General features: G+C 41.4%; 1 protein-coding gene across 2 annotated transcripts in view; it reads right to left on the bottom strand.

Moving 5' to 3' along the window:
* The window catches only part of ephx1 (epoxide hydrolase 1, microsomal (xenobiotic)), a 51,902-nt gene that overhangs the window by 22,857 nt on the left and 15,197 nt on the right, over window positions 1-13,848 (bottom strand). For both annotated transcript variants that reach the window (XM_030405606.1, XM_030405605.1), the window contains exons 2-8: window positions 12,332-12,531; window positions 12,010-12,190; window positions 11,709-11,927; window positions 6,112-6,241; window positions 1,291-1,505; window positions 887-995; window positions 181-303 (exon numbers count right to left, since the gene is read on the bottom strand). In XM_030405606.1, the coding sequence (XP_030261466.1) occupies window positions 181-303; window positions 887-995; window positions 1,291-1,505; window positions 6,112-6,241; window positions 11,709-11,927; window positions 12,010-12,190; window positions 12,332-12,514 (1,160 nt within the window). In that variant the 5' untranslated portion in view covers window positions 12,515-12,531. The remainder of the gene's footprint in view (window positions 1-180; window positions 304-886; window positions 996-1,290; window positions 1,506-6,111; window positions 6,242-11,708; window positions 11,928-12,009; window positions 12,191-12,331; window positions 12,532-13,848) is intronic.

Genomic DNA, 13,848 nt, shown 5'->3' with positions numbered 1-13,848 from the left:
AATAAGCATTTAAGCACTACAAGCACTTATAAATAAGAATAAAAGAATTTTAGAGGCTGTGATTTAAAACGTTTGGTGTCATGTCAAGTTAATTGCTTCTTTTGGCAACATAACACTGGAAGTGTAACCATGAAGTCATGGTCATGGTTAAGACATTTAACTCTGACGTCTTTCACTTACTTAGAGTGGGGCTGGTTGAGGCCTTTTCCAAAGTTTTCCTTGTAGAACCTCATGGAGGAGATGATGCAGCCGGATGTCCAATAGATCATCACATTCGTCAGCAGATCATTCAGAGAGAACTTCCTGTGATACAGTGCACAGAAGGTTTCATATTACAGCATAAGCATAGGATTGGGTAGGGACGCTAATTAATTAATTAATTAATTAATTAATTCATTCATTCATTCATTCAGTAATAAATAAATACACAATTCCATAAAATCTAATAGAAAAATTAAGTAAGAATAATAAAGACCACATACACTCTAATGACCTCTTACATGCAGATACATGCATCACACATGGTGTGTAGTAATATACAAGAAAAAGTATTAAAAAAAAATTGCACAGGATATCTGCAAAGTGTAAATATGGAGGATATACTGCATGTATATACAGTATATTCTTTAAATAAGGATACGTATGGAGACCAAGCAGACTGATACAGACTGTGTTTAACATGACTAAAAAATGATATATAAAACAATACATTCAGTATGTAGGTATAATTACACAGTGTCAGTTTGAGTGTGTATGTGGATATAATGTAATATGTTTACATCACAGAATAAATGTGTATATAATGAGTATCTTAAGGTGCAGAAAAGGATGTGGTGATGGAAATATCACTATCAGCACACACTGCCTTCTGTTCCGTTCCATCTACCTGGTGAGTCCTCCGTCCTCCAGGCTCCTGAAGTCGCGACTTGTCCATGTGGAAAACTTCTCCAGGATGTATGTAGCCAGACCCACTGGAGAATCATTGAGTGCTCGACCTGAAGAGAATTTTTGTGTCTGAGCGATTTGATTTATGGATCCATTGTTCAAAATGTGTTCATTTGTGAAGCCAAAGGGTCAGTTCACCCAAATCACAAAACATATTGGTGGACTAGCCATTAAAGATTGGAAAAGTTGAAAAAGACCGGTCCCTCCTCCCGAGCACTGCTTACATGCAGATTACACAAAGTGCCAGCACCCTGCTTCTTCTGACATGTTAAAACATGTCGAAATTAACATGTTAGAAAATGATCTAATGTGCAGATTTGTTGAAGTGGGCCCCTTGCTTCTTACCCACGCTGTCAGGTTTGGTTGCCTGGATGTGCATGTAGCCAGACTCTTTGACAGACTCGACCACCAGTTTCTCCATGGCAGGGAAGAGACGCTGAATATCAAAGTCAGTGAAGTCAAACAGCTTTGGGAAGCGATGGCCGAGCATGATGGATAAAGCCATGGGCAACCCTGGCTTGGAGGGAGGGGCAAAGTTCACATGCAAGCCTTTGACTGTCCTGGCGTAGGTAGGAAAAAAACAGCAAAAGAAATATATAGGGCGGTAGTGGTGAGTTATTATAAAAAGTTACAAAAAAGTGTACAGAAATACATTTTTATGTTTCCAGGAAAGATGGTTGTTCATTGCAAAAGTTTAGGTGAACATATTGCATGCATAGGAGTTAGAGATGCTCAGATCGATCGGTAACCGATCGCAATCGGCCGATAATGCCCCTATCGGTTTTGATCGGAGTTCTCAAAATATATCAAAGCAGGCCGATCAGATGACGTTTCAATATAGAGTGCATTGACTGCATGCAGGGTGGGAATTTCACGGCTGCAACGGCGGCCACCCGCACTTTGGCCTTGATGCCGCGTAAAAACAATATCATCGTACGGCCACAGTGGCCTTTGTGCCCCTGGCCCGGTCAGCATAGTGGGCTTGCCTTGAATTACAGCCACCTGAGTGCACAGTAGTCACTCACAGTAACTTCAATGAGTTTGCGGTTCACGCAGGTGGAGTCTCATCATCACATCGCTGATCTCACGTGAAAGCATTTCAAACAGCAGCAGCATCTCAAAACAGAAGAACAAAACTTACAGCACAGCGAGCGAGCGCAGCCGGTTTTGACATGATACGTAACTGACTTATGTGGTAGGATTTAGTTTGGAAGTTGGAAATATATTCACAGATTCGAACTTAACGGATCGATAACTCATGAGTGAAACCTTGTTAAAACACAAACGACGGGTCTTTCCTACCGTAGTAAGGTAGACAACGAGCTACAACCGTATTTTTATCAAAACCAGCAGTCTACCGGGTCTGTATGGTCAGCCGTCTGTGAGACGAGGGCGCAGGGACCGTCTACAAAGTGCAACACCGCAAAAGAGAAACTACAAAAAAATATTCAATAACTTCACTATTATTCAGAGTGTAGTGCCACCAAAATCACTCCACACATCAGTGGTCTCCTGCTGGTTATTCTACAATTTTTTGTTCGGAAAATATGTGCTTTGCCATAATTTTGGGGAATTTCTATTGGGAGAAATATTCAATAACACTAATACAGACCTGCCAACCTTGTCAAAATATTTTGAGTACCACTTGTGTTGTGCGGCTTTTTTTCACAGACTTTTGCAACTCCATTGCTTTGCACGCAGTAATTTCCCAATTCACTGGCTGGAAATCGGTTATAAAAAAACAATAAAACCTCCATTTTTGATTACAATACTTTTAATAAAGAAAATATAGACATTTTGCACTCATCAACAGAAAACCAAAAAATGCTATGTCCTTATCATGACAGCCTTTCAATGGAACACAGAAACACTTTCAAAACATGAAAATGCTGTTAACAAACCAAGGTTACTATATTATTTAATTTTTTTTTATTTTGTTGACATGGATCCTCTTCTTTTTGGCAGGTCTACTGCCCTGTCCCTCCCTGTCTTCGTCTCCCTCATCTGCCATGGCAGTGGTTGCAAAACTTGCTGCAAAAGATTTGTTGGCTACATGTTTAAACTGTATAAATAATCACATTCCTCCTTATATACAGGCCTACTCTTATGGAGGCTAAACCTGACATAAGTATAAATAAATGCTGAAATAAATGAATGAATAAATAAATGCATGAATAAATAAATACAGGAATAAATAAATAAATGCTGAAATAAATGGATAACTAAATAAAAGTATAAATAAAAGAATAAATGCTTTTTATCTATTTCTACATTTCTGTTCACCTACATTTATTTATTTCTGTATTTCTGTGTCCATATGTTAATGAAGTAGGAGGTCCTAACCTCAGTCAAGAGCATGATTGGTAGCAGGAGTGTGCTCGATAAGGGTCTACTACTTCTGCCTTACTAGCAGCGCTGATTCCTGTACAGCAATGTTGCTGGCTACCAGCAAGCCTGCTCAGCTAACTGTTAGCTGCATTTGTTGACATTTGTTCATATAGCTCTGGTTTAGTTATGAATTTGACTGGCGTTCATTTTAACTTGCGAGGGTCCCAGGTGTGCTGGTGGTGTGGTTTGAGAATCCCGTCTGGAGAGAGAGGGGTCCTCGGCCATGTCCGCTAACCAGGAAAAACATTCTGCTCATCGCTCCAAGTCATGTATATGTGTATTCGTTTTGACGTGGCCTGAACACTTCTATCCACACGGAGATGCTGGGGCTGTGACCTGCACACCACTGCTAGACGAGAGCGTAGCGTCCAGGTTAACTGTTGACACCTGTTACCATCGAGAGTGAGATACATGTCTGGGCTTTCCTATGAACCATTGTCACTGCTGGTGTTTGTATCACAGGTTGATCTGGACGTCTCACGATTTGCCACAGCTGATTGACCTCACGCTGAGTTCGGGCTGGATGTCAATGTACTCTGCAGATTGTTTGACCAGCAGGCTGTATGACAGTGTACAGTTTTCACACTGACTTAGCTTCAGCTTAATAACGATGTATGCGGCTCAGAACGATGGCTTTAAGTAACCATTTGAACGCAGTGCGGAATGAAAAATACCCGATGGTAACCGGTGTCACAAGGTAACCTGGACGCTGCGCTACAGCGAGCAGCTAACAGCTAACATAAGAGCTAACAGGGGTCTCCATGCCGCTCTCAAGCCGCTTGGCGTGAACAAATGCCTCAGCTTGTTCCACTCATGAGTTATTTGAGAGTACAGACATTCACGACAAAGATATGAGACCGACAACATGCACTTTTGGACGATTTGTGCTCTGTAGCGCTCGTCTAGCAGTGGTTTGCAAGTCGCAGCCCCAGCATCTCCATGTGGATAGAAGTGTTCAAGCCGTGTCAAAATGAATACACATATACATGACTTGGAGCGATGAGCAGAATGTTTTTCCTGGTTAGCGGACATGGCTGAGGACCCCTCTCCAGACAGGATTCTCAAACCACACCACCAGCACATCTGGGACCCTCGCAAGTTAAAATGAACATCAGTTAACCTGTCACACCGATCAAGGCCATTAAGCTAACTGGAGCTGGTTTACAACGTTACAGAGAACGAGGCTTGGGATCAGGAATCGTTTGCTTTTGTCTGGCTCTCTGATTTGACCAATCATGCTCTTGACTGAGGTTAGGACCTCCTACCTCCTCATTAACATATGGACACATAAATACATAAATAAATAAATGTAGGTGAACAGAAATGTAGAAATAAATAAAAAGCATTTATTCTTTTATTTATACTTGTATTTATTTATACATTTATTTCAGCATTTATTTATTTATTCATTTATTTATTTCAGCATTTATTTATTTATTTATGCATTTATTTATTTATGCATTTATTTATTTATTCCTGTATTTATTTATATATGTATTCATGCATTTATTTCAGCATTTATTTATTTATTTATTTATACTTATGTCAGGTTTAGTCCTCCATATACTCTATCTGCAATGGATATATATAAAGGCTAAAGTACACACACACACACACACACACACACATGCACCGCTGCCTCTTCTTTCTCTTTTTTCTTTGACGATGCATTAGGGTCATTAGGGGAACATGACTGATAGATTTGCTAAGAAAAAACACTTCGCAAATCTTTATTTTTTCTTTTTTTCACTTAGACTTCGCCTCGAATGTTTCCACAGTGAAAGTAACGTTACACGTAACGGTTCACATTTACCAAAAGCTGGCAGGTCCTCTGACACACACATACACACACACACACACACAGTTTACCTTTTTAAGTGCCAACTGCTGCGAGTGGAGAACGGAGGACGGAGAGGGAGGCAGAGGGCAGGAGGAGGAAGGTAGGAGGGGGCGGGGATGTTACGCTGTAGGTTCGGTAGACTCGTTATTCTCCGCTTTTCTACAATGATTGGCTGAAACTGCTTCACCACGCTGCTGCATCGTGTTGACAGACATGAGTACCGCACGTGCACATTTGCCACAGAACTCACATGTCCGCAGCTTTTTGCGTAGTTTAGAGGGGCGAGTCGTACCAGCGTATTTAGATGACAAATTGCATACTTGCTATGCAAAATGCGTACAGGTTGGCAGGTCTGCTAATATTCAGTGTGGTGTCACAAAAATCACCTAACCCTAACCCTACTTAAAAAAAAAGTTTTCTAATGTAACATTAACTTGATATTGGTATTAAAAAATGTTTAATTCATAATCCATGTGAAGTGAAGGCCAAATGGACTTGCCCCTAAAATGAAGAAATTCCCACCCTGACTGCATGCATTCCCACTAGTAAGCTACAGTTACTCTATGTAAGATGAGTCCAAGTTGTCTCTAAGAGAGTCTCTAGAGTGTGAAATATTGCACATTGCCTCAGCCTGCAATAAAACGGTGGTCAATTCATGATACTTTCTCATCTCCTAATTTTTATACTTAATAATACAATGTCAATGTTGTGTAAGAAGAATCATTAATTAAATATATGAAAGTTACACAAGACAACAATATAGAAGAATTTATGGATTTGACGCTTTGATCGGTGATCAGCAATATTGGGATCCGCAGATACTGCTTTCAGTGATTGGTGATCGGCCTCAAAAATCCTGATCGGTGCATCTCTAATAGGAGTTAACTTTCTAAATGATGTGAAACATCACAAGTTGTTGAGGAAGTTGTGTGTCTTACTTGGGCTCAAGCTGAGCCATGTTGGTGGTGACCAGCCAGCCCCAGTCTCCTCCATGGGCATAGAACTGCTGGAAGCCCAGACGCTTCATCAGTTTGTGAAAGACACGTGCTGCACAAACTGAATCAAAACCTTGACACACACACACACACACACACACACACACACACACACACAGAACATTGTTTCTAGAGAAAAAGGATATGACTTACGTATTGTTGCTATCCCCTTTGCAGCTGTAGCACATTTCAAGGTATTTACATCCAGGGCTGTTAAAAAAAACTTAGAAAATAGCATAATTTGTTTGAACCCACCCATTTTTCAAGTAAGCAATATTATTGGAACATTGCCGCCTCATTTTTAGATAGCGGGCGAAGCGGAAATAAGTGGACCCTCCGAGGCGGAAAATCGGCGGACCAAAACAGACCCCCAATTTGCCGCTCTCTGTCTAAAACCGCGGACCGAGCCGCCAAAAGGACGGCCAAATTGGCGGCTTGGTGCTCTGTCTAAAAACGGCTAGAGACGACATTCTGCAAGTTTTACAATCTATTATTTGAACCTTACAAATTAAAATAAACATGGACACACAGGCATTACACAAAAGGTTGAAAACAAACACAAACACATAAAATCTGAATTTATTTAGGATGGTTTTCAAAATAAATAATGAGAATGTATAAATAAGAAGTGATAGAGCTCAACAGTGACCGCCCACTTTTTTAACGGCTCCGGTTCCGGAAGTGAATTTACCATTCATTTACTCCATTGACGTTTCATAAAATCCTTATATGAAGAGTTTTTGGCCTGGAACCAAGCCAATCAGCTAGGACATGAATCGTGACCATAAAACATTTAATTCGGCGCAAAAAAAATGTTGGAAAACAGAGAAAAAAGCAAAGGTACAAGACTGTGTACATAATTATTTTAAGAGTAAAGGAACTACTCATCCCATAAACCATTGCGAATGTCTCTGATTGGTGGAGCTCACTGTTACCATGTAAATGTTTACTGAACCCACAAATTTCATGTTCGGGTGAACCCTTAATAAACTCTTCTCCTCATCACTAAATAAACGCAGTAGGTCAGAAAGTGAAATCATGGTCGCTCTGTGGTAAACGATCGTAGAGATCAGTGTTAGCAGTAACTAGCTAACATGAAATTCGCGGGTTTGGTAAACATTTCCATGGTAACAGCGAGCTCCACCAATCAGAGATGTCGCTGTTACACTATAGGATTGTGGGTAGTGTAGTCCTTCTCCATGACATTGCGAATAAAACATGTTTTTCTCAAAACAAGATTGATATCATACGAACTTGTGACTTCTACAGGATCATATATCATCGTTTGACAATCTGATAACTCGTGGTAAGTCTACTTTGGATGGTTATGACATTATGGCCAATAATCAAATCTATATGCAGAATATGAATGGCATTTTCACTTCCGGAACCTCACTGTTGAGCTCTATTAGGAGAAATAATAGAAACTTTGCAACACTGCAGGTCAAGGCTTTTTGGTTCTACTGCAATCTTCCTGTAAACATACATTTTTGTTTATTGCACTGAAGACTGCGGTGATGCACTGTTGGACCTGATCTTCGAGAAGGTTTTCGAGGACCCTGCCCCATATGTGAACAAGGTGCTGTAACTCATTATCCCTGAAGACCTCTTGGACCACGCAGACAGGCAGCACAACTCTCCACCCCAGAGAGCCCCCTAATGTTCTTCCCTGCCTTCTGCGCACAGACGAACGAAATTCGGTACGCAGATTCATCATGAGCAGACACACAAAAAAGTCTGGGGGGCCCATACTCTCAGTCCAACAGGAAGTCAGCCATTTTGATGTGTGGCGGTAGTTTTGTCCAATTCATGCCTACTTTGAAAACTATCTTGTCCTAGAGCTTAAACACCGTCTTCACATTAACTCAATTAACATCTTCATGCCTTGAAGAACAAAAGTTATTAACATCTTTCAGCTGCGTCATACTCTAGTGGGCGGGACGGTGGAAACCATTTTTTCCCCTCGCCGTCAAGCATCAAGGATTTATAACTTCAACATAGAATTTCCTATCCACACCAAACTGCTCATAAATGTAGAGTTTGTCTCCCCAAATAAATCTCCACATCAATATTTAGTCGGCCATTTTGATTTTGGCCGCCATTTTAAATATTGCCAATCTTCGTACTTAAATTATCTCCTCCTACAGACGTGACACCAGTGACTTCACAGTCACTCAGTATCATCCTCTGACCCTGAAGATGAAAAGTTATGGAAATCTTTATCCTACGTCATACCTGCTGGCTGCGGTTGAGCGGTCAATTCAAATCCTTCGCCGTAAAGCATCAAGTCCTCATAACTTCTTCATACAATTTCCCATCTCGGCCAAATCTCTTAGGCATGCAGAAGGAGTCTCCCTGAAAAGATCTGTGTCATCATGTGTTGGGCGTGGTCGTGACCTGTGGGCTCTGTAGCACCCCCTATTGTGATGCCCCACCTCCTACTTGCACATACACGGACGAAATTTGGTAGGCACATTCATCATGACCAGACGCACAAAAAACCCATTTGGACCCATACTCTCAGTCCAACAGGAAGTCAGCCATTTTGATGTGTGGTTTCGTTTTTGACAAATTCATGCCTATTTTGAAAACTATCTTGTCCTACAGCTTATACACCACAGTCTTCATATTTACTCAGTATCATCTTCATGCCTTGAAGAACAAAAGTTATGGAAATCATTCAGCTGTGTCATACCTGGTGGACGTGATGGCAGACGCCATTTTTTTCCTTTGCTGTCAAGCATCAAGTCCTTATAACTTCAACATACAATGCCCCATCTCCACAAAATTCCTCATAAATGTTTGTTGCCCTGAATACATCTACACATTCATTCAAAGTCGGCCATTTTGAATTTGGCTGCCATTATGAAATATTGCTGTACATCATGCTTTTACTTCTTTCTCCTACAGATTGGACAGCACAGACTTCACAGTCAGTCAGTATACTCCTCGGACCATGCCAAAGACACGCTAGGAAAATCTTTGTCCTACGTCATACCTTCTGGCCGTGGCAATGCCCGCAATAAAAATCCTTCGTCATGAAGCATCGAGTCCTAATAACTTCTTCATACAATCTATCAGAAATCTAGAGGAGTCGCCATGAATAGATCTGTGCATCAATACTGTGTCATATCCATAGCGTCACCCACTGGACACAGGAAGTCAGACAAACATCATCCGATTGACATGACGTTCACTGCTTGTTTTCTCCCCGTCATGACATGCTTGTAACAGGTGAGTGCACAGTTCGACAACGCCGCAGCCCGACGTGCGCGAACTGCGAGGGCCCGTTCATCACTGCTTGCAGTTTTAATTTTCATATTGATATTGAAGTTAATATATAAAGTCAAACTGTTTCACTTCAGATATTTATTTTCTTCTTCTTGTTATTATCTTATTCACATCAACACATGTTTACAAATGTTTCTTACAATAAAACATCTTTCCTAATTGTTCTGTGTTTTCGTTGTTTGATATGTAATTTTCATGTTAATAAGTAAAGGATAATAAACTGTAAGCAATGTAAGATAGAGGAAGCAGCTATGTACTTTTCATCATAACACCTGCCATAAATGAATAGTATTTATGTGACTAAAAGCTTACTGCACTATTCCCCTCAGACGTAAAGGTCCATAGTCTGCATGATAAATGTTCAGTGCATTCTGCAGTGCAGATACATTCAGGCAGACAGGTTTCAGGCCAGGATGGTCCACCATGCATGATGGCAGCTCAGGAAGCTGCTGTAGTCTTCGTGTAACCTAGAAATTATGAAATGTAAGTGAGTGACAATAGATTAGAGAAAAGACAGACTGCAAAATGACAACCTTGTTTGCCCAGTGTTCACACTTAATTGTCGTATTTCCATACAGCAGATATTCTCAGGTTCTGTAGGCATTTGTTCACAATTGCCACAAGTACACCTGTTTTTATGCAGAATTTTTATTATTCACTGGAAACTATGATCACTAATCATGTCGCGTTGTTTCTTTGGTAATATATTTAAAGTTTATAAACCTTTGTAACTGGTTAAAAAACTATTCTGCTGGTAGAGAGGTGATGGGAGGCAACTGTGGCTTACTTAAAACTACAGTTGTTGAAAATTGCTGGCAGTAGCTAATTACAGGTCGTCACTGCAAATAAGACCAGGTTCTCAATTGACTTACCTGGCTCGTAAAGGTAAATAATAATATGTGGTTACGCTTTTCTCTTGTAACTGCTATTGCTAAATTGCATCCGCGTTACTGCAACTGAACACCACCACCAGTAAACGCAAGCCGAGGTTTGACTAAGCTTTATGATGTAAACACTGGAGGCAGGAGGGGCTGTTATCTGCAACAATGCGGGGCAGACGGCCAGTAAGCCCGTAAAACTTTCGTTAGTCTGCAGTAACATTAAAGTAATGTCGAGGTAACAAACTTAACTACTAACCACTGAGAAACATCCGTGTTCATTCTTGGCTGCTTACTTTCTTCTGGAGCCTCTTCTTGTTCTGGGTCGGACTCCGGCTTGAACATGTAAGTTACACCGCAGTTTGTTGTCCGGCAGTCATTTCTTCCAAAAAGTGGCCGTGGCCATGGTCACACGATGCTGTCCTCACGTATTCCGCAAAGCAGGAAGAGGTGGGTGGCTCACGCAGTAGCTCATTAGCATTTGAAGGGAAAGGCACTGAAACCGGCCACCTGGAGCAGGGCTGTGAAACTGGTGTTTCAAGAACCCTGCTGTGCTCAATCCTTCAGCTTTTTTCGACCAAAGCATGTTACTAACATTCCATTTAGACATCAAGGAACCATGTCAAGAAGCAGAAATGTCTATAATATGGAACGTTTAAGAACCACTATTTCACAGTTTTAGCCCCATTAATCATCGAACTGCCATCCTGGAATATGTGCGTGCCACCAGGGAAGAAAAAATGGAAAAACCTGATCATTCAGTAGATTCAGGTTGTCAGATGACCTCACTTTTTGTGCACTTAACGTTGCTGAACCGAGACCTGATCAACTGAATAAACCCCAGATCATAACACTGCCCCAAGTTCTCTGAGTTCTCTTCACATTGTGCCAGTGGAAATGCTCTTACTTTCACTATTAAACACAGCGTTGAGTTCTGCTGTTGATTCTTTACGATTTGATGTCACCAAAGATTAAGTGTTCTTCAATCACGATTCCAAATCATTTCGTTAAGATAATGGTCGACGACTCTCCTTCTAGGTTTTAATGATGCATTGGACAGTTCTTAACCCAATTTTAGTAGTTTCTTAGTTGTTTTCTTTGCTTGATGCAGGGCAATATTTTGACCTGTCTGAAACAGAGTAACAATCATGTTTCCTATTTTCCTAGCTAAATCCAGGTGGTGAAGTTTTTTTGGCCATGCAGTGAACTACTTCAAGAGAAAATGATTCTTAACAGTCGTTTTGCGATTTATGGTATTGTACTATGCATTCCTACCTAACTCTTAAAACCTATTGTTTGGAATTTTCAAAAATCCTACATCTTACATGAATATTTTCTAATGTCTGCAAGAACAGAACTTTTCGGACTCACCTTTCTTATGAGGTGCTTCAGAAAAACCGTACCCCGGTATGGAGGGACACACCACTTCAAACACAAGGTCACCTGGGTCTGATGGTTCTGTCAGCAGAGGGATCAACCCATAGAACTCATAGAAGGAGCCAGGCCAGCCGTGGACCATTATCAGAGGGATAGTAGTAGTCCCTTCTGGCACCTTTTTGGGCTTCACATGCAGGTAATGGATATCAATGCCTGGACAGAGGTTCAATAAATATGATTGGGTTAGAGGCTGGATATTCTGCTTTTTCTGAATGTGTCAGAGATTCTGCCTCACCTTCGATGTTGGTTTTGAAGTGAGGGTATAGGTTGAGTTTGTCCACCTGTCTGCTCCAGTCAAAGTCATTTCTCCAGTATGAGACCACCCTCTGCAGATAGTGTGAGTTGAAGCCATAATGAAACTGGCTGTCCTCCAGTGAAGGAACAGGTCGAGTCTGGTCTATCCTCCTGTACAGATCCTGACAGAACATGAGCAGAGGTATGAGGGAGCTATCACCATTCTTCTCAGCCTTCTTAGTGGTACATTTTGCATAATTACATTATGAGTTAATGTGACAAAGTGACCATCAGCAACGGCACACAAAAAGAGGGAAACTAACCTTAAGCTCATCATCACTGGTGGTGACTTTAAAGGCATGGATGGTGATGTCCTCCCCACCATTAGGCGGGGCTCCAGCCCCCCACCAGCCATCCTCTGTCTTCAGAACCTGGGTCCTGCTTCTCTGAACCAGGAAGAAGATCAACCCTCCAATCACCAGGGCTACCAGCACCTCAGTGAACATGGTGCTCAGTGTTGGAGCTTGAGCAGGGATGGGTGGATGCACATGGACAACACAAAGACATGTAACAGATGGACCAAGGAAAAGATTTAATTCGAATGACAAATATTTGTTAGCAGATATTTTACATGGCCACGGAACATTTTACATGATATTTCAGATTTGTTGTCTGAGCAAGCCAATTTTTTATGAAAGCAGCAATGATTAATCAATTGGTTGAGTGAAAATACATTGCCTTCCAACCACTTTAATATTAATCAATTCATCTTCAGTCATTTTTCAAGCAAAGTGTCAAACACTTGCTGAACAAGATGGTAAGCTTGAAAAACGTGGAGTGGGCAGCACAGTCTCCAGGCTTAAACCCCATTGAGCTGCTTTGAGATGAGCCGCACAGAAGAGTGAAAGCAAAGCAACCTACAAGTGCCACACATTTATATACATTTATGGGAACTTCTACAACAGAGTTGGGAAGAACTTTCTGAAGAATACTCTATTTCCTTTGTAGAGAGAATGCCACAAGTGTTTTCAGCTGTTAAATCTGCCAAAGGTAGCTACTTAGATGAGTAAAAAGTAGGGCTGTTACAATACACCAAACTCATGATTCGGTTTGTATCACGATTTTTGACCCACGGTTCGATACAAACCTCAGTTATTTTTTTTTTTAATTAAACATTTTATTTATGTAACATTTCAATAACTTCTGTATATGATACTCATCGTGATATCAGAGGTGCAGTTTCGGCAAACTGAACCAGTGTGAATGGATGAGCCGGCTGCGCGTATGGAGGGCGTGTCTCAACTTAATAAAGAGAAATGTCCCACAAAGCAACGTTCCAGAACCAAACTAAGGTAACATAGTAACTGTAACTATCTTTTGCAAGGAGGAAAAAATACACAGCAGATACACAGCGCACCAGACCTGGTGGAAATTAACGCATAACCCCCAATTTCCACTGGATACATATCCGCTGCGTTGCGTCTCCGCCACGCCAGCAGAGCAGATACGTTTCACTTTAGTCTATGTGTCAATCCCCGCCAGGTCCGCTGCGCTTCGTATCTGCTCCGTCCCAGCTCCGGCAGTCCGGAGCCCTCCGGTACAGATACGCAGGACTTCTATTTCTGGCGGATGCCGGAGCACGACGCAGCAATTCAACTGAGTTTAGCACCGAGCAGACAGGAAGTCAAGCGCCGAAATAACAAACAACATCCGGTTACTTTTCTCCTCCCCCAGACACTGCCCCACTATTTGAGAAGTACTGGGTTAAGGTCAGGTGACTGTGGAGGCCAGGTTATCTGGCGCAGCACTCCATCACTCTACTTCTTGGTCAGCCCTTACA

Source organism: Sparus aurata, chromosome 22 (assembly GCF_900880675.1).
Source record: "Sparus aurata chromosome 22, fSpaAur1.1, whole genome shotgun sequence".
In the NCBI taxonomy this organism is placed as follows: Eukaryota; Metazoa; Chordata; class Actinopteri; order Spariformes; family Sparidae; genus Sparus; species Sparus aurata.
Note: the sequence above shows the minus strand (reverse complement) of the source record. Positions and strands in the feature narration are given on the sequence as shown.